Genomic DNA, 23,010 nt, shown 5'->3' on the forward strand with positions numbered 1-23,010 from the left:
TGACATAACACTAATGAAGGCTGCAGCTTTCGACAACAAAAAGATACAACAGGTGGCTCCACTAGTTTCTTCTATTTTCAAAAAGTTCGGTTTCTTTTTGGACAGAGAGTGTAACTGCATAAATAAATAAATAAATAAAAAAGCAAAACATAACTTGTTAAGCCTAACAAACATGGATGCTATTTCTAATTTTTTGAAATAAAATTTAAATATATAAGTATATACCTTCTCTAATTATTCATCATTAATAAATTCAAACATGACATACAACCAATGATTTAATTATATTAAAGCTGGTAATTTACCTCCATAAATAAGAGCACAAATGAATTCTACTAATGCATTTTGGAGGTGGAGGGTATTTAAAATGTTCCATTTTTGCAACTGTTCCAGCAAATCCATAAATCACTAAATATTTTAGATAAAAGGTTATAGGCAATGCATAGCCTAAACCACACAAAGTCCAAGCATCAAATGATGTCACTAGTTCTGGATAAAACTGAACAGACGATGAATATACAAAGTGCAGGAGCATTTCAAGAACTAAATACCATAGGTAATAACGAAACAGCTGAATGACTATGGGAAAAAATTCTCTCTTGGTCCAGCTTCGATTGAATGTTGTCAACTAGGAAATACAAATGATTAATGAATAACTGAGGAGTAGAATATACATATATTTCCTTATAAAAAATTATTTAAATGTAGTAATAGATGTGATTTTGTTGTTGCAATATAAATTTTGCAAGTTTTAGTTTTAAAGGAATTTGCATATTAAGATACTTTGAAACTAAAATTAAAATGCAAGACAATTAACCTCATTCTATTAAAACAGATTTTTAAGCTAGCTATAACAAGCCTGATTATGAATATTTTGACATTTTAAATTTTGCTCAAATTTCTTGATTGTTAAAAAATGCTGCTTTTGCAAAATATATAAAATAAATAAATAAATAAATAAATAAATATAAATAAAATAAAATTCATTTTTGGTCTAAGCTGTTAAAACTAAGAACTTTTATTGTTAAAAGACCATGAGATTTAATGATTACAAATACAAAGCGCCAACAAGTTTCACTAGCCACTGTCTAGCATTTTTAAGGCTGTATTGGTGTGAAAACAAATGCATCAAGTTACATGAAAACATACACTTTAGTAACTGTTAGGCCGTTACATTTGATAATTCGTGTTTGATGGCGTGCATGCGTTTGAATGTTTCAGGGCAGAATCCGGTACATAACCACGTGTTGTGTATTTTTTCGCATATTGTAGTTCTGTTGAGCTGAGAGAATTGATGAGATATTTCCATATGTTTTTAGGTCTTTAATGATGAGATATTTCCACGTCTTTAATTATTGCCTGCGCGTAGCACCACTGCTGCTTCTTTGAAAGTTCTGAGTCTGTAGTCATTCTCGAAGTAAGGCATAGAACTGTTTTTCCAACCTATAATGTGATTTGATGTTGAGAAATGATGAGCTAAACCAGATGTGATGATTCTATTGTGATTGACATCCCCCCACGTGTTCCTTCTGTCTTATTTCAAAACTTCTAGAAGTCTGTCCAATGTAAGAAAGGCCACATGTGCATGGAATTTCATATACTCCAAGAAATTTGAAGAAAGGTACCTCATCTTTGGGAGATCTTAAGACTTGTCTGATCATGGTAGTTGGTTTAAAAACTACTCTGATGTTATGAGCTTTTAACATTCTTACCAATTTTGTGGAAACTGAATTAATATATGGAATGACAGCTGTGGACACATATTGGGACTCCATTCCACATTGTTGGGGGTTGTCTTTAAAAAGCAATTTGTTTAAAATGTTAGAAGGGTATCCATTCAGAGATAGAGATAGCAATGTCCAACTGTCCATTTACAAGAAACCCACATATATAGGTAGATAGATATCTACATTATTCTTCTAACCATCATAGGTCACAAAAACACAGCATCATTCATATGCTCCATAATAGAGCCTTAAGGTCTATTTCGAAAGAAGTAGATGTACAGAGAGAACTTTCACAAATAGCTAACACTCTATCTCTGAATGGATACCCTTCTAACATTTTAAACAAATTGCTTTTTAAAGACAACCCTCAACAATGTGGAACGGAGTCCCAATATGTGTCCACAGCTGTCATTCCATATATTAATTCAGTTTCCACAAAATTGGTGAGAATGTTAAAAGCTCATAATATCAGAGAAGTTTTTAAACTAACTACCATGATCAGACAAGTCTTAAGATCTCCCAAAGATGAGGAACCTTTCTTCAAATTTCCTGGAATATATGAAATTCCATGCACATGTGGCCTTTCTTACATTGGACAAACTTCTAGAAGTTTTAAAATAAGACAGAAGGAACACGTGGGGGGATGTCAATCACAATAGAATCATCACATCTGGTTTAGCTCATCATTTCTCAACATCAAATCACGTTATAGATTGGAAAAACGGTTCTATGCCATACATCGAGAATGACTACAGACACAGAACTTTCAAAGAAGCAGCGGTGGTGCTATGCACAGGCAATAATTTAAATAGAAATCAAGGTGCTATTCTTAAAGACATATGGAAATATGTCATCAATTCTCTCAGTTTAACAGAACTACAATATGTGATAAACTACACAACACGTGGTCATGTACCGGATTCTGACTGAAGCATTCAAACGCATGCACGTCATCAAACACGAATTATCAAATGTAATGGCCTAACAGTTACTAAAGTGTATGTTTTCATGTAACTTGATGCATTTGTTTTCACCAGTACAGCCTTGAAAATGCTAGACAGGGGCTAGTGAAACTTGTTGGCGCTTTGTATTTGTAATCATTAAATCTTATGGTCTTTTAACAATAAAAGTTTTCAGTCATAAATTAATTAAATAAAATAAATATTCTTTTGTAAACAAATCAATGTAGAAATATCCAGATATTACCAATTACTGAAATACACTGGTCTCAATTTAATTACAAGTCTGTCACATGACAATCAGTCAATGACTGTCACATTCAGTCATTGACTGAATGTGACAGTCATTGACTGATTCATTGACCGTGGGGATGGGGAGTCATAAGTTTGTTAAGTATTTGCAAAAACATGACTTCCTTAACAAACTTATGACTCCCCATCCCCACTTCCCTTATACAGAATCCTGTTTCTATCAGTTTAATCCTGGATATTGTCATCTTGAACTTTTTCATTTCATCTTAACCATCACTTCATATATACAAATTACCCTGTAATTTTGAAGATTCTGTTTGCAGAGTGGTTCTATTTTGCTTCTTTTCATTTTTGAGCATTAAGCAAAATGAAATGTGTATTTCTATATAAAGATGCTGCTGCCTTTACAAAAAAAAACTATACTTTTACAAATCGATGTAGAAATATCCTGATGATACCAGTTACTGAAATACACTGGTCTTATAATTACAAGCCTGTCACATGATAATCAATCAATCAAGTCTATGCATCAATGTATATGTCCGTGCAGTTAGCCTAGTGGCTTTGCGCTTCGCAATCATATGCCTGGGGAAGGAGTGTCCTAGGTTTGATTCCCGTCAATGACGTGAGGAGCTTAAGGATCTTCCTCAGCCATAGCCAAGTTAGCCGGTCTTGGGCGTGGACATTAGGGTTTTTTCCTCCAGTTTATCTGGTGTTTTTCATCCTGCAAGCAGGCAAACCAGTCTGAGGACGCATGGATTACAGTCAGGAATACTGACCCAGCTATAGGGCTGATTCGTCAGCCTGTGCCGGTTCCAGAGCCCGGATAAAATTGGGGGGGGAGGACTAGATGGTACCGTGAACTCCCATAAAAAGGGGGAACGCAGTATCATCACACGAAATTATTTATTATCAACGTATATGCACTCCTACTTTTCACAGCATCTGTTTTCAGTTCATGTATCTGATATGTTTATATTAGGTTATGCTAAAACATGACTTTCCTTAGCATACTTACGAGGGCGGTCTGAAAAGTTCTCGGCCTCGACCATAAATGGAAACACTATCGGCAAGAGTTTTTTTTTTTCTAAGTTAGTACATCTGTCATAAGCATCCATGTGAAATTGCAAGTCATTCTATCAAGTAGCTTATTTTATACAGCTATCTGAACCAAAGCGTTGTCTGTATCCCTTGAAATGGATAAAATTGAGTTTTGTGCAGTTATAAAATTCTTTATAAAAGAAGGTTTAATGCCAAAAGAAATTCATTTGCAGTTCATAAAAGTTTATGGGCACTCTTCTCCTTCATTTCCGACAATTAAGAAATGGGCTGGTCATTGATCAAGTGCACGATATGGTATTGGATGACTGGCGAGTGAAAGTGCATGAAATTGCTGAGACTATAGGCATTTCAAAAGAACGTGTAGGATATATTTTGCATGAAGAATTGTAAATGAAAAAGCTTTGTGCAAGATGGGTGCCACGCTTGCTCACAACAGTTCAAAAACGCACTCACATGAAAATCTCTGAACAGTGATTGGAGCATTTTAACAAGAATAAAACTGATTTTGTGCATTGTTTATTACTATGGATGAGACTTGGATTCACCATTACACACCAGAATCCAAACGGCAGTCAAAAGAATGGACAGAAGCCAGTTGTTCAGCACCAAAGAAAACAAAGTCGGTTTCATCAACAGGAAAGATCATGGCATTGGTGTTTTGGGATACTAAAGGCATTTTGTTTATTAATTAGATTGAAAAGGGTAAAACAATAACTTGGGAATATTATTCTGATAATTTAACCAGACTAGACGAAAAAATTCATGAGAAAAGATGCAGTTTGCAGAAGGAAAAAATCATCTTTCATCATGACCATGCACCTGCCCACAAAAGTGTTTTGGCAATGGGAAAATTAAGGGATCTGCACTATGAATTGTTTGAACATCCACCCTATTTCCCAGATTTGGCTCCCTCTGACTTCTATCTCTTCCCAAAACTAAAACACTTCCTCACTGGTCAGCATTTTTCTTCAAATCAAGAGGTAATTGCAGCTGTAGAGGAGTATTTTGCAGATCTTACTGAGAACCACTACAGGGATGGGATAATGGCATTGGAGCATCACTGGAATAAATGTATTAGTTTTAAGGGAGATTATGTTGAAAAATAAAAATAATTCTGAAATTTTAAATTTATTTTTTCATTGTTAGGCCGAGAACTTTGCAGACCACTCTCGTATAATGACTCTTCACACTAAGGAGAATCCTATTCCTATCAATATCAATTTTACCCTGGATATCAGCCTTCTCTAACGTTTTCAACATTCCACCTTAACCATCACTTCAGATATACAAACTAGTCTGTAATTTGAAGATTCAGTTAACAGAGCGGTGTTATTTTACTTCTTCAAATGTTTTTTTTTTAAATCTTTTCTGTTGAAAGACATTAAGCAAACATGCCAAAGAGGTCCTGGAGCAATTCCACATACATATGGTGATATGTTCGGAAATCTCTTTACTTATTAACTTAACATCTCATATAATACATATGGTCCATTAATCATTCAATAATATCTTCATGAAATACTTATTAAATTAAATAATTCGATTTTATTCTCTACAATGGCTACATTATCATCAAATTCCTGATATGTACATTCAATGGATGTACACAATACTATGACAGTACTACATGATTAAGTTCATGTTATCATTATCTTTCTAAACAATTCCTTCCAAACTGGCCAGATCGCAAAACGGAGAAGTAAAAGTCTTGGAGATTTTCCCATTTGGTGCTGTTGTACTGCCAAAGGGAATTAAGTTATGAATGGCTAAGGGGAGGGCACTCCACTCTGGATTAAACTTGTATGAAATTATGACCTGATTATCAAGATGAGAAGTTATTTCCAGGTACAATGTCAGAATTACTGCTTAATGCAAATCACTCATGCAAATACTTCACAGTAATTGTATGAGTGAAGAGGAGTGTCAAATATAGAGTCAAAAGGCTTCAATTTGGCATAAATAAGATATTTATGCCAAATAGAAGAAATAATGCATCCAACAATATTTTATAGCCAAATGTATTTTTAATTTTTACCAGAGCATTTATGAGAATATATGCATTGCAGTTGTTTTAGTATACACTACTTAAAAGACAAACTCTGACCAGGAGCTGGTATGTTTGCCTTTTATTAGTGCTTAAACTAAGTTTCACTGACCTGACAGTTGTTCTGAACAGCTGGTTCTCATTAAAGACCAGGCGGAACCCTAATTAGAGCATAAATTCTCAAATTAAGTGGATATTGAATCCAACATTATTTCTTTAGCCGCATAAGAAACTCAGAAAAGATAGAAAATCTAAGAGTTTCATGCCGAATATAGAGAACTATAAAAGTTCGACGAGTCCAAGAGTAAGCCAACACCAACACCATGCTGGGGCAACTTGTAATAAATGGTGGAGTAAGCGCCTATCACTGTCCTTAGTATTTTCCCATAATGTAAAACACAACTCCTAGGAGATGTTGTTATACATTATGGGGGAAGGTCACTAGCCAGACAGGTTTTGACCTTTTTTGAAGTCTCATCAGTGAGTAGGTAGACCCAGATGTAAATACTGAGGTTGCAGTAGTGCAGAGCTTATTTCTTTACTGTACAGGTCCCCAAAAGGTACACTACTAAATTACTGAGATAAAGAGCAAATAGGCTTCACTTCTGCAAGGTAAATTTATTCAAATTAAGTGGATATTGAATCCAACATTATTTCTTAGCCGAATAAGAAACTCAAAGATAGAAAATCTAAGAGTTTCATGCTGAATATAGAAAACTATAAAAGTTCGGCGAGTCCAAGGGTAAACCAACATCTGGTACATGTTGGGGCAACTCATAGTAAAGGTGGAGTAAGCTCTGTTCACTTTCCTTAGTATTTTCCCATAATGTAAAACACAACTCCTAGGAGATATTGGTTTTTTTTTTGGCGACTCATACAGTAAAGAAATAAGCTCTGCATTATTGCAACCTCAGTATTTACATCTGGATCTACCTACTCACTGATGAGACCTCAAAAAAGGTCAAAACCGGTCTGGGTAGTGACCTTTCCCCATAATGTATAACAACATACATCTCCTAGGAGTTGTGTTTTACATTATGGGAAAATACTAAGGACAGTGATCGGAGCATACTCCACCTTTACTACGAGTTGCCCCAGCATGTCCCAGGTGTTGGCTTATGCTTAGACTCACTGAACTTTTATAGTTTTCTATATTTGGCATGAAACGCTTAGATTTTCTATCTTTGAGTTTCTTATTCGGCTAAGAAATAATGTTGGATTCAATATCCACTTAATTTGAATAAATTTACCTCGCCAAAGTGAAGCCTTTTGGCTCTTTATCTCAGTAGCATAAATTCTCTTTTAATACCATAGCAATCCTACATTTGTAAGTTAAATTCATCATAACTGAATTCTCGGTGTGTCAAGTTTGATTGGAATGATTCTTCTCACACATAATTAAGTTTAACTGAATAAATAACAGCACAGAAAAACAATTAAAGACAAGTTAAATCAGAGAGACATCTTCAGGAATACAATATTAAAATTGTAATAATGCACTCAAACGCACACAAAAACATAAGTGAAAGAAATAAGACTGTTTTTTAAGCCTAAAGTACAAAAGCACCCCCTCTATGAGTGCTGTTGACTAGCCTTAGCTGTTGGATAGGAGGACTAAGAATTAAAGTTTCCCAAATCTTGGGAACTTTAACACAACCATATTAATTTAGATTAGGATGATTTTATTATTATTATTTTCCTGACCTACATACAATCACAGGCCTTATTGCAGGAGGTCAACACTGATCAATACAAAGCCTGTCATACCACTCCATAAAATCATCCACAATCTGCTCACTCACTCTCCCTTCTAAGGCAATGCATTCCATGCTCCCATGACTTTCAATGCAAAAAACTTACTTCTTACCCTTTTACTCACAACTTCCTTTTGCAACATCCAGGGATGACCCATTGTCCTTGCTCCACTTCCTCCTTCTACCATATGAAAAATCTTCTCAGTGTTAATATGATAATAACCCTTCAACAGCTAAAATGTCTCAATCATCACCCCCCCCCCCCTTTGCTGTCTATGCACCAAACTGAAATCCACATGCCCTCAGTCTATCCTCATAATCAACGGCGTACAGTCCTGTACAAACTGAAATCCACATGCCCTCAGTCTATCCTCACAATCAACAGTGTACAGTCATTTCAATTTGGTGGATAGAAAGCAAAGGGAGATATGAAAAAGACATTTTAGTGTTGAAGAGTTATTATCATATTAACATTATCCCTGAATGTTGCAAAAGGAGGTTTTTTGTTATCTGTCTCTGAACCCTCTTGAAGGTTACTTCATCCTTTTCAAATTCTGGTGATCAGATCTGAGCACAGAAATCCAGAATTGGTCAGATCAAAGCTTTACACAATGGGACCAGCATACATTTATCTTTCATGGTCAATGTTCTCCTCAACATTGCAGCAATTCTCTTAGATGTCTTCATGACCTTTGCAACATGTGCTCTAAACTTCACACATTTATCAACAATCACTCCAAGATCCCTGCTTCCTCTACTTCTTACAGTATAACTCTGCCAAGTGAGTATGAAGCATTCCATTGTGGATCCCAAATTTTAAAACCTTATATTTAATTGCATAAAACTGACATCCCTATTCATTTGCCCACTTTCCCAACTTATATAAATCCTCTTTAAGAGCCAAAACATCAACACAATTCCTAATTACTCTCCCAAGCTTCGCATCATCTGCAAACAACTGAAAATCTCCCTGTAGTCCTGTAACAATATTATGACATAAAGATTAAACAGCAATGATCCCAGTACTAAAACCTGTGAAACTCCACTTGTAGCCTTCTTACTCCCTGATACTGCTCCCCCCTTCCATATACATCTCTCTGATATCTATCAGAGAGCCAGTCACCAATCCATTCCACTAACCTGATATCCAAACACATATGATGCAACTTAAAAATGAACTTGTCGTGTGACATCCTGTCAAATGCCTTGGAAACCCCCCCCCCCAAAAAAAAATGACAGTGTATGCCTTACCCTGATCCACTGTTTTTGTTACTCTATTATAAAAAGTAACCAGATTACTAAACAAAAGCGCCTTTTAACAAATCCATGCTGGCTTTCCATAAATAATATTACCCTCATCTGCCGAATTCTGTATATGAGTTCTTACCAATTTCTCAAGTATTTTAACAACTACAGAAGAAATACAAACAGGCCAACAGTTTGATACCTATATTCTACCATCACCCTTATGCTATCTTCCACTCCTTCCACACCATCCTTCCGCTCTACCGGAATCTACCCAATTGCAAGACTTTCATTAAGCAGCCAATTTAATGGCAGAGTCAGTTCCATAGCACAATCCCTTAAAACACGTGATGAAATTCCATCCAGTTCCCCTGCCTTATTGACCTTTAGCTTACTCAGTATTTGGAATAAATCCTCTTCATTTACTTCTAACACTTCACCACTCATTATCCTTCTAGAATTAAAGCCTGTAGTACAAGGATGGAACATTCTATAAAGTGATCATCCCTATAAAGTAAAAGTAGCTCAACTATGTCATCTGCTTTGGTCACTCAATTCTCATTTCCACCCAGCAAAATAATCTGTCCACTATCATTTTTCCTCCTACTTGCCACATAGCAAAAAAACTCCATGGAATTCTCCTTGGATTGCAGTGCCAGTCTCTCATATTATAATTTTTCTTTCCTTACAATACTAGTCACTTTCCTAGCCTGAGCCCTATATTACTCAAGCAATGGCTTCCCACCTCTCCCTTTATATGCCTTGCATAATTTATTTTTCTTCTACAATTCCTCTTTTATTCCTTTTGCCATCAAATCATTTGACTTGAAGTTGTTTTATTTTTTTACTCAAGTTGTCATTTCTGTCAACACTTTTTTCTTAAATATCTCCCATGAACTAATGACCCTCTCTTCCTTCAAATTCTTTCATCCATTGTACTGCTACAAGCTGGTTTCTAAGTCTATGATAGTTGCCTGCTTTACAATTCCACATAACTTCCTTCTGTTTTGATATCTCCACATGACTATTCATCCTCTAAGTCAGGACTACACGATCACTCCTACCAATGAGGGCAAGTATGTCATCTCAGTCACTACCAGATCCTCTGATGCCAAATCCAAAACTCTTGATCCTCATGTTCCCTGAACCACATGCTGCCTAAGACAGCTGTCCCTCAAGAAATTCAAAAATTCAGTTCCTTTATTACTACATGCTGTTTCCTCTGCCCAGTTTATATCACTATTGTTGAAGTTCCCATAATGATCACTCACTTTGCACTTGCCAAACTAACTGGCCTAAACATTTCCTGTTCATCACCATCTACAGTGATGTTCTGTATATTTCTCTGATCTATAGCAATATCCCATTAAATATTTTGTGTTATAAACATCTGCCTCACACCATATGCTGTCAAAGCCATTAGTGTTATTTAAACTGACATTCTCCACCCTGAGAGGACACAACATAATCCATCTCTTGCATACAGATTTCTTTATCCTCAAATATACTTCACGCATCCACATATTCCAGACCTCTTTTCCTGCACATTCTCACAATCATCTTATCATCTCATTTGTCATCACTGCTGTTCTCCTCCACTCCATATTATCATACCGGGGCAATACTCTCACTACATTATGTAAGACGCATTTCTGCTGCACTCTATCTAACATCAACCTTAAATCTCATACTACACAATTCATGGTACCTGTGAGGACATTTGTTCCAACCATTACTATCATCACCTACACACTTTCACTCCCTTTTCACTGCCATTGCTGCTCTCTCTCATATTACCCTAGCAACACTCCTATGGCACTCTACTCTGCACATCCAAAATTATCAAATCTCCATACATGACACTCTGAACAGATTCATTTATCCTTTTCTCACTGGCATCCCTGACTCTTATGGCTTCCAATATCTCTCTCTTTTAAATCTGCTGATGATTCTAAAAAAAAGTATTTCAAGTTTGTACTTGGTGTGATGAAGTACAGTAATTTTTTTTTTCCCCATCTAATTCTGTGCAAAGTATCCAAGGCATTGTCAGCTAGACCTGACTGATCAAAGTTGTGGCAACAGATGTTATTTCTTATATTAATCTAGACAGATTCCCAGTTTGAACATAATAAGATAATCTGCAAGAACAAGGAACCTTGAAAACAACTGGATAGGGGAAGAAGTGGATATTTAGGAGAGTGAATCAGGGCAGATATCTTTAAATTAGGTCTAAAAGCAGTGCAGAAATTATATTTTTTTAAAGTTCTTGCTATTTTTGCTGAGGGACCATGGATATAAAGAATAGTAATAACATTATTGCAATCACTATTTTGAGAGGGATGTGAGAAATTGGTGGAACTATAATCTTTTTGGCATTGTACCCATTGGAGAGGAAAATTTGGCAAATAAAAGAGAGTTCAGGTGTGAGAGAAGCTTGGTTGGAACAGAGGTTGTAGGCTCTGATGACAAGGATTTTAATTATACCATATTGTTGAGATGAGGTATGAACAGAAAGTATGTGTATGGCTTTTCTGTAAACTGAGAAAGGGTGCTATTGGGAAGATGTGTGATTAGAGTATCTAAAAAAGGCAGGCTATTGTTATTTGTTATTTTTTTTATAGTGAACTGGAGGCCATGATCTGACATTTTTAGAAGCCTTTTTAATGTCTTTTTTTCTGAGAATTGGTGGGATCATAATCTAGTGGTTTATAAGTAGTGTAGTTTTTGAGTAGCACATTCATTTTTCAATTATAGTCACTGATATTGAGAACAACAGTAGCTAACATACACAAGTAAATGGACAGCATGGGGTAGATGGACTATCTGTCCATCTACAAGAATACCAAACTCTCATCACTATGCTAGCATACTGGTGAGAGTTTGGTATTCATTGCTGTGGTCACTGCTCTTGGTCAGTTTCATTACAAGGATGCCAAATGGGATGACTTTTGCAAATTTACTTCTTCTTTCCACAGTATGACTAATGCTTCATTTCTCATGATTCAAACATCTCAAACCAAGTAAATAGAAATTATCTTCACTGGAATGAAAAGTTTTATCTCTCTTTCAACCCAAAGTTCCCGAAACTATACAATCTCAGTTCTCCAATAAATGTGTCCAAACATCAAAGAAAAAAAAAAAAAAAACCAGCATATCACAAATGGCTGGAAAGCAAAACTTTAACATCACACTCAAACTACACTGAAGCTTATGCCAACTGCAAAAAAAATCAACCAATCCAAGTCAGATTTTGAAAGGGCCAAACTTATCTGCTTTTGAAATGGCACTCAAGTTATGGCTAACTGGATGCAACTTTTTCCCATTCATAATTCTCTCTCATAACATTATATAAAGACAAGGATGACCTACTGGCATCCATGGTGTGACTAATGCTTCATTTCTCATGATCCAAACATTTCAGACCAAACAACAGATATAATTTTCTTTTCCACTCCTAGCATTAAAAACCAATTTTGTGGTTTTCTCCCCACAAAAATAAAACTGACACCCATCACCTATTATTTAATAGTAGCATTACATATTATTCAGCTGGGTAGAGAGAAAATATTGGGTAATTCTTCATATATATATGAGGCTGCTTACATAGAGTTATGCTTTCTGAAAAAAAGAAAGAATAAAAATAATACAATAAATAAGAATCTGTTTGGTGTTAACAAATAATGTTGTTAACACCAAACAGACCAACATCATCTCACATTCAGTACAAAAACGGAAATAATCATGTTGCTGTTCATAAAATAAATTTAATTTTTGTTACTTTAACTACATATGATTTCTTCAGTAATGTAAAAAGTAATTCATAATAAATATTACCTGATTAAGAAACAGCGTATATGTTAGAATTGGCCCAGTGAAAAAAACTGGTAAGTAAAAACAATATGCTATTATGTGAATTATATCTTTCTGGTTCCAGTGAGAGTAAACATTATCATTAATTCTGTCTAGAGCAAAACTCAAACATCTAACATTTAACCATGCTACACCAACCTCAGCTAAAAAGCCCTCCAATTCACCAACCACAAGGTTTTCCTAGAAATAAAAATTAATAAAATTTAAAACTGAAAACTTGATATCTGACAAACTGCAGATAAAGGTATTTTCATTATAAAATTGGTCTTAACATTTTTAAATAAGAAGAAACCACTTAAATATAAAGAGCCAATAGGCTTCATTTCGGCGATATAAACATTATTTAAATTAAGGGGATATTAAATCCCACATGTGGGATTTAATATCCCCTTAATTTAAATAAAAGAAGAAACCATTTATTTATTAATTAGAAAGTGACTTACTCATTATTTGTACTTTATCGATACATTTTGGTTTCTGCTATACTCATTCTACGAGGTGTCACATTTAGACATTTAGTGGTTACAACTACTAAATGTACAAGGGTATGCTGAAAAGTTATGATAATCACCATGAAGTAATTGAGGTACAATCATATAACTTACACATTATTATTACAAATTATTATTAATATTATATATTACACAAGAAAGAAAATACATGTTCTTTCTTGTGGTTATATCAGCTGCTTTAATATCACTTTTGTTCTAGGTGTTTATCAGAACTTTTCAGTACCCCCCCCCCTTATAGTTGCCAACTATATTTAGTAGTTGTAACTACTTGTCAAAAACATGTCATTTCTTTGTGGGAAGTTTTTGGTATTGAGACCATATTATGATATAAATAAAGTGTTTAATAAAAATAAGCAATTAAAACCTGACAGGTTTCGTAAGTCATGAGACCTACATAAAAATTTTACAGAACAAAAGTCTCTTAACAATTAATTACATACATTAGGTGTTTTTGATAACTTCACAGCTAGACCACATTGACTTCACAAGTTGTGAAGTTACAAAAACATCTAATATGTGTAATTAATTGTTAATAGTCTTTTCTTTTCCTTTGGTGTTCAACCTTAATATGGTCAAAACATTTGGAAATTAAAAGTAATTATTTCTAACATGGTTTCAGTCTTCCTAATTTGTCTGAAATGAAAGTTAATAGCCTTTTGTTGTGTAAAACATTTATGTATCAGTACCCTTGATGATGTAAGTCTTACAACTTATGAAACTTGTTGGGTTTTAATTGTATATTTTTATTTAAACTCTTTATTTACATCACAATGTGGTCTTGATACCAAAAACTTCCCACAGAACTGCTAAACCATAGAAACTTACATTTGTATGTCATTTCTTTATAAGAATAAATAAACATATGGAAATTCTCTTGTTCATAAATTACCTACTTGCAATCACCACAAATCATATCTGCAGCTTCGCTGACAATAGAACTCCACTCATCCTACTCATTCAACAAACTATGCAGTACTCTGACATCCAAGCTAAAAGATTATCTGCAACAAGTGACGTAAACATCGATCTTCATATTACCCTATTAATTCTTCTACAACACTACTATTATTACCTATCTACTACCCATCATCATCACCACCACCAACAGTATTTTTTGTCTATAAATTGCATGTGTTCTGAAGAGATTCATTCAAGTCTCTATCTCACAGGAATAGTGTTTCAGCATTATGTCTATTCTACAGGTACTTCCATTGTCACTGCTCTAGTGAATTGGCAACCATGATTCCTCCACTTTCTATTGTACCCATTAATATCTGCTGGGACTCATGGGATATCAGCACAGGTGATAAAAGAGTGTTCAGGTCAGCTTACAGTTAATAATACAGGACACTGTGAACTGCCACCAACTGACTGATAATTAGAAAGAGGCAGAGAAGTGAGAGAAGAACTAGAAGTATAAGAGTCAAATGCTTGGGACTGCTACTTGCATCTCCTGATACACCTTTCCAGTGCATCAAAGGACTTTTTTTCATTTCATTATTAAAATTTAATCAGATTAAATACCTCACTTCATCTTAAATCCAGTTTTCCAAAACAAATTGCGATCAACATACTAATTCAATTTTATTATTAATTAACACGTTTATCTTCATGGAATGTACATCCTTCCTCATTTCCTTCCTTCACGCCTATTGGCTGAATGACAAATATCAAATAGTGGTATACAGAGAATATGAGTCTGCAAGATTTAAGGTAACTAGTGCTGTATCACAAGGATCAGTCCTTGTTCAACTCTTATTCAATCTGTACATTAATGATATTGGGAAGGATTTGACAGGCAACATATAGCTACAGCAATCCCTCAATTAATGTGCTTAATGCATTCTTTAAAACAGGTGCATTAATCGAAAATGCACTAATTGAATATAATAACCTATGAAAAAAGTATAATTCATTCCTCAAATTTCTTTTTTTTGTTTTTCAAATGTCTTAATTTTTTTATAAAAGAATTAGGTTTATCTCAAAGTCTAGTTAAAGGAAAATCATGAAGCTAAAAGACAATTAAAAATATTCAGAATATAAATTTATTATTCTACTTCTTAATAAAGAAATAAGTTAAAGTAGTTTGGCAGGCATTCTGTTTTTTTTTTTTCCCATACAACTGATGGTATAGCCCTATTGCCTATTCTACTAGTTCTGCAAATTTCACTGCTTCTTTGTTCATCAGGATCAGCCTCTAAGCATTGCTGCTTAAAAACTTCGATTGCACAAAAACTATTTTCAAATTTTTTCTGCGAAATCTCTTTGGGCTTTAGTGATTAAATTTTCTTCATATTCTTCAGGGTCTTCCTGCTGTACATCTAAATTTAGCAGGGCAAAATCATTCATTTTCTCAGAATGAGATTTAATTAACTTAGATTCATTTGAAAAGACTCTAAAATCATTTGCACAATTTGCTTCCAAACAGCTCGCATATTGCTAGCAGTAATTTCATTCGACTTTGTGTCTTTATAAACAGGCTGAGATTTCTCTGATTTGGTCAGAAAAGTCTTGGAAGGCAAAAAAGTCCGGTTTCATCAACATTAAATATTTGTTAATCACAATAGCCATCTTCTTTCACAATTTTCTTCAAGATCTCTGGATCATTTGCGGCCACCTCCTTATCTGCACTTGCAGTTTCGCCTGTGATTCGAACATTATGTAGGCTATTTCTCTTATTGAAAAGCTCAAACCACCCAGCATTAGTGTGGAATTCTTTTTTTTTTCTTTCATCATTGATAGCCCTTTCTTTCAAGGCTGCAAAGAGACTTAATGCTTTTGATTTAATAAAGCCAGTGCTTAGCAGGATCCGTTTTTGGTTACAATCTTTGATCTATGTAGAAAGAAGTCTCTCTAATTCAATCATTATAATACTTTGATTTCAAGAAGTCTGCATTCATCATGAACATGAAGCAGCCTTACCTTTCTCTTTGTATTCAGCAGTTTTGCTTAAAATTGCTCGTATAGTTGATTCGCCCATTTTTGTGTTCTTGTCCTATCTTTGCTCCGGACTTGCCTTGTTCATTTTTCTTTATCATTTCAAGTTTTTCTTACAATGAGATTACTTTTTGAATCTTTTCACACTTCCACTTTTTTGCTCACTAATTCTTTTACTCATGTTAAGTGGATAATAAATCCCTCATCATTTTAAAGCTGAATAAGAAACTCGAAGATCGAAATTTAAGAGTTTCATGCCGAAGAATTATCGGCAAGTCCAAGCGTAAGTTGTACAACGCCTGGTGGTACAACACTAGGGCAACTCAGGGCAAAGATAGAGCAAGCTCCAATCACTATCCTTAATATTTTTTCATAATGTAAAATGCAGCTCCTATGAGATGTATTACTGTTTTACATTATGAGGAAGGTCACTACTCAGACCGGTTTCGACCTTTATTGAGGTCTCATCAGTAAGTAGACCTGGATAATACCAAGGTTTAAGTGAACCGAACTTACATACCCTTACTATATGAATTGCCAGAAAGAAAAGCTGAATTGTCTTAATTTACGTCGCCGGAAAAAAAATAGCCTCTTGGCATTTTATTCTTTTACTCATGATTATAGGTTGGGAAAATACTTTAAAATAAAAATATTATTTTTTAATAATAAAAAATAATATGATCAGTAAATGCTATGTGATTAGCAGACGACATAAATTTTGGCAGCAAATTTGGAACACAGTGTACATGGAAATAGTGTAGTACTGTATGCCATTAAAAAATATAACTTTGTAAAATGTTTTAAATCAGTAAAACATTTTACAAAGGTATATTTTTTTTCATCCTAGTGAGTGATTTTTTTAAAACAGTTAGCCATAAAAAAAAATGTATAGATAGAAAATTTTTAAAATCTGTAACATTTATTTTTAAGATGTATATAGGCACACTAATTGAATTTGGGTATAGAAAAGAAATGATGTACTAATTGAAAACTCACTAATTGGAGGCACATTAATTGAGGGAGTGCTTATTTGCTGATGATGCAAAGATAGGTAGGGTAATCAGAAATGCTGCTGATATGCAATACTTGTAGAATGATTTGAATAGGATGGAAGAAGGAGAGGTGATATGATCAAGACTTTTAAACTGTTGAGAAGCAGTTACAGAGTAGACATTGGAGAGTTCTTTCACTTGGTGGAATGGAAGGAAGGAGTGATGACAAGGGGCCACCCCAAAGTTACGAAAGGAGGCTGTGCACAAGAGGATGAGGAGTGGTTTCTCTGCACGGAGGACGGTTGGACCTTGGAATGCATTACCTGAGAAAGTGCTTGGAGCAGGAACGGTCAATGGGTTCAAGGAGTGGTATGATAAACTTTGTGTTTCCCAAAAACGACCTCCCACGATGAGTCTTTTGACTCCATGGAGGAATGGATAATAATAATAATAATAATAATTGTGGGCATGGGAAAAAGGATGTCAGTAAATGTAAAGTCATGCACTTTGGTGCAATATTCAGTGTCATATTATATTGGTGGGATTATGCTAGAAGTAACTAATCAGGCTAGGGATCTTGGAGTGTTAGTAGATAGCAAGTTGAAGTTCAGGGGCCATGTAGCAAAGATTGCAAATACAACTGAAAAGATAATTGCAATGCTGAAATGAACAAGTAAAGATAAAGATGCCATTTTGCCTCTTTACAATGCTTTGATAAGACCTCACTTGGACTATTGTGCGCAAGTCTGGTCTCCTGGTTTCCAGTGTGATTCTGATATAGTGGATGGAGTGAAAATAGTGTTAAAAATCATATCAGGATTATGGAATACTAATTATGAAGACAGATTGAGAATTTGTAGACTGCAGACACTAGCAAACAGAAGAAAGAGGGGTGATATGATTGAGACTTATAAACTTCTGAAAGGGTCATACAGTATTTCAGTTGATGGAATTTTTTATTTTATGGAAGGTGGGGAAAGGTCAAGAAGGCATCCTTGGAAGCTGAGAATGAATGCTGCGAAGAAGGGAGTGAGGGCTACAGTTTTCTCTTATAGGGTGGTGCATGATTGGAATGGATTGCCATTGGCTGTGGTGTGTGCATGCAGTGTAAATGAGTTCAAGAATAAGTATTATAGTTAGTGCATGTGCTATGTGGCCTCCCTCGATAAGTCCCTGACTCATCTTAATAATAATAATAATACAAGAGCTGCAGCTGCCCACCACCTTTTTTGACTGTGCAACTGCAAACACACCAAACCTGCTTCTATTCATTCTCTTTTATTCCATCCACCTCTGTTCTCTGGAACAGCCTTCCTCATTAAGTATTCCCAAACAATTACAACTTATTACAGCTCTTCCAAAATAACATCAATAAACTTCCATCTCAGTCCTCATCTGCATCCCAATACCCCCCCACCCCCCACACACATACATAGCACTGATGTAGTTATAGGTTTCTTGACCTCTTGTGAATAGTATCAATATTACAAATAAATAAATAAAAATAAATAAATTTTTTTTTTTTTTCTGTCTGATAAGGGAGAGAGTAAAGGTGGTCATTTTCTCTTGATTCTTAGAGGGCCAAATAGTAATCAGGGCAAAACTAACTATTAATTAAGAAACAAATTATAATAACAATAAAAAAAAAGACATACCATTCAATAAATACCTATTGTTGAAAATTTACATTGAAAAGAGGATAATACAGTTATAGCAATAGAATTTAAGAGGCACTGCATTTTCAAGGAGGAGGGGAGGGAGAGAGAGAGAGAGAATAGAATTGGGGAGGAGTAAGGTATTGCTAATAACAGCAGAAGAACTGAAATCAAGAAGAGTAGAAGTTCAGCAGGAAGATAATGCATTTGAGGCTATATAATGTGAGATATTGTTAGTTTATCAGTCTATATTTTAAGGTCTCACTTTAGTGAGTAAAAGTGGTAAACATCAGGTGCCTGATTATGGACTATGCCTTACTTCATGTGATACACACTCGTTATATTATCGATAGACCCACTCTAATCTTGCTCCTTTCCCACAGTGCTAATTAGAGTATTTGAGAGCTAAGATTGATTTTTTTTTCTATTTCACTATATTTTTCTCATTATGCAGTGGGAGTCTGCCTTCTCTCCCAGATATTTGCTTTCCTAGTAGGCAAAACCTAAGATGTTTAGTCAGTGTGGGAAGATTGACCAAACATCCACCCACCTTTATTTTTTTTAAATATGGAAATGACAAGAAATGAAGCTAATAGCAGTCAAGGCTAAAATGGACATGTTACCTTCAAGACTACTTCTCAGACTAATGATGGAAATGACTCAAACCACTCAGATGAGAGATCCCTTCTAGATAATGCATCTTTGATGAACACTATGATAAAGAAATTGAACATTTTTACTTATAATGTTAGAACTTTGAAAGGAGAAGAACAAGTGCTGAGTAAGCCACTGGAAAAAATAAACTGGAATATAATTATACTTTCTGAAACTGGAATAGAAGAAACAATTTCTGAAACATAGTAGCAAGGGAAATTACATTTATTAGACTGAAAATCAATAAGTGGTTCAATTTGAGTAATATGAATATTTAAAACTTTATATAGCATATAACATATATAAGTCTTTAACTGTAAAGTAGATAATAAACAATAAGGAGAAAGTGCTTTAGGCTTGCGAGGTGTGGGTCAAAGAAATGAGAAGGATAAAGTCAATGAATTTGCAGAGATCCACGAATATAAGTACATACAGCAGCATCTGGTGGGATGAAGCTTGTCTTTTACATAGAAGCAGGTTTAAATATGAACACCTGTTCAAAGAAAGTTGTGAATCCTTTTTACATTGGCCAAATCTGAATCGGAACGATTGTCTCTCTCTCCCAAAAGTTTGGGAGATTCTTATTTTATGTAACCATCAAAAATAGTTTTCAATTAATTATTTATTAAAATTAATTTTCTAGCATGTGACAACAGTTTTTAATTGGTAAACCACTGACTGCTGTATGTACCTTGTATTCCTGTTTCTTTGATTTGCTTGTTGCTATGCACTGATGATGTACTCTATTTTCAGTATGAAATTTGTACTTTCATTTCATTAAAGTTAATTACTGTGATAATCATGCAATTTGTTGTTTATAGTCATGCCACAGGTACCTTTAAAGATAAAGGAATTTAACAACTTGAACAAATTGCTGAAAGAAAAGACAAAAGGCTGAGCCGGATGGAGAGCCTTTGTTCACAAGATCACTAAGAATCAAAATCGACTGGATGGCACATAAAAACCACAACAAATCAGTGTTAATTAAATTAATCAACTACATTTAAATGTAACTTTATTGTTATAAATAATGCACTTGTCTATGCTACCAATTATATATTTGGTTTAATCCTTTATCCAAGAATAAGCAAACAAAGTTTGCACCTGAAGTATTTTCGTACATGTCTGCAGGGAGATGTGCTTTCCATTATGGGAGATACTAAGGCAAGTGATGAGAATATATATACCGCCTTTACCATGAGTTGCCCCAGTCCTGAAAATACTTCAGCCACAAACTTTGTTTGTTTACACTTGGATTAAGGATTAAACCAAATACAGGTAAACCTCATATAACGCGGTACTTATACAATGCGGTTTCGATATAACGCAGTCTACAAATTGTAGTAACCCTTGGTGAAGCAGTACTTATGCAACGTGGTTTTGATATAAGACATCTACAAATTATAGTAATCTTTTATCTTTTCATATATTTTTCAACGCGCTACTTAAAAATCAAATTTTATCTTAGTTAAATTTGGTCTGCCCTATCGCGCATGTAGTTATAAGTAGCAAATTTATATTAGGGGAAATAGCCTTTAGCACACACACACATGTACGTCAATTTTTTACCGTATAAGGTGTTTATTAAAAATTGTCTTCGTTTTCTGCTAAGAAAGAGCATTAAAAATCATAAGTGTGTTAATGTCAAGCTGAGCACTCTATTTTTTGGTCAGTTCCATACAATATGTAATGCTCTTTTTTATGTAAAAAAATTTATTTTTATAGTAATGGCCACTTACAGCGCTTTTGCGATATGGTTGAAAACGAAATTAGTGAATTAATTAATGAGGAACTGGTACAATTAATAGATGATGTTGAACCAAATGGCAGGGAAAGTTCTGCCAAAGATTCTGATTGCGATGAATCCGTTAAAGAATTCAGTTTAAAGAAATTAACAGAAGGATTGAACTTGGCAAGAAAGTTATTTTATGGATAATGATCTCTCAATGGAGCGCTCCGGAAAATTCACGAAAATTGGATATTTGTTTAGCTCCATATTATGAACTTAATAAAAAATTGCAGCATAGTGGTAATTATTACTCACTTCTTGATAACTAAATCAAATGTCCAAAAGATATCAATTGATGACGACGTCCAGCCACTTATAAATAAAGAACTTCTATGAAATGTTGGTTTTGAAGAGAGTGACGACGATTAAAATATACACTTTATTTTATTTTGCCTAAAACATTTATGTATTATGTGCAATGAAGTTTACATACAATTTATAATTTTTTAATTTTATACTATGTATTTGTTTCATAGTTTATGTTTTCTTAACTTACATGAATTACTTGAATTAAATAAAAATATATTTTTGTTGGATATGTCATTGTTTATATAATCTTTAAAAAAACGATTATGGAACCTAACCATACTTTTTCTATGTGATCTGAGTCTGGCATAACGCGATTTATATAACGCGCCATTCCTATGGAATCTAACATCCGTGTTATACGAGGGTTACCTGTATATAATTGGATGACGATTCTTGAATCAGTTAAATTGTTGTTGAAATATTTGCAGCATAGCATATCTGAAGAATGAAAACAGACTAAAATAATACCTGTTTTTAAGATGGGTACACAGAGGTCTATATAAACACTTTCAGGATAATAGTGTATTGAAGTATTTGATTTTATTTGAATTTTACGTAGTATTGTTTACTTTTCGTATCTTAGCGTGTCTGTGTGAATTTTGTGTGTTTTCTGAGTTATTTCAATTAGTAATTTGATAGACACGATTGACAGCGTGCACATGGTGCCGATAAGAAGGAAAACAATGGCGTCCAGATCGCCATCTTTGTTCAAAAATTTTAATATAAAGGAGTTTATTCAGTGTACTGTTTGTGAGATGTATGCTTTGAGGAGGGCGGTTGGAGTCTGGTTAGACAATGATAGTGGAGTGAATGTGTACAGAAAGTGAGGATTTAAAGTGTGTTTCAGATCGTGAGAGTGATATCGTTGTTGAACGTCAGAATGTACAAAATAGTGATATGAGAGGTATGAATAGTGATATTTGTGAGGTAGTACCAGATGGCTGTGAGAGCAGCATTGAAAGTGAGAATGAAGATAAAAATACAGAATGAATGAATGGATTAACGGATGATAAAGATGATGAGACAGATGCAATGAGTGAAATCACACGGTTGCAGAGAGCGATACATAGGGCGAATCACCAGCTGGAGAGCTGGCAAAAATGTTTACCGAGAGTACCAATTAATAAACGGCAAAAGTATGATAAGAAAAATAAGAGTATGATCGTGAATGTAAACAAATTGAAAGAGCGAGTGTTGTATGGAGATACTTTAGTAAGAGGTGTGATAGATGAGAGTTTGACAAAATTGT

The 23,010-nt window shown here is 34.5% G+C and overlaps 1 protein-coding gene across 6 annotated transcripts in view; it reads right to left on the bottom strand.

Annotated features, from left to right (window-relative positions):
* The window catches only part of rasp (protein-cysteine N-palmitoyltransferase Rasp), a 265,799-nt gene that overhangs the window by 76,552 nt on the left and 166,237 nt on the right, over positions 1-23,010 (bottom strand). For all 6 annotated transcript variants that reach the window (XM_090395697.1, XM_090395698.1, XM_090395695.1 and 3 more), the window contains 2 exons: positions 12,878-13,093; positions 306-628 (listed from right to left, as the gene is read on the bottom strand). In XM_090395697.1, the coding sequence (XP_090251823.1) occupies positions 306-628; positions 12,878-13,093 (539 nt within the window). The remainder of the gene's footprint in view (positions 1-305; positions 629-12,877; positions 13,094-23,010) is intronic.

The sequence above is a fragment of the Typopeltis vanoorti genome, chromosome 7 (genome assembly GCF_054136105.1).
Source record: "Typopeltis vanoorti isolate ZY-2024b chromosome 7, IOZ_Tvanoo_1.0, whole genome shotgun sequence".
Lineage (NCBI taxonomy): Eukaryota > Metazoa > Arthropoda > Arachnida > Uropygi > Thelyphonidae > Typopeltis > Typopeltis vanoorti.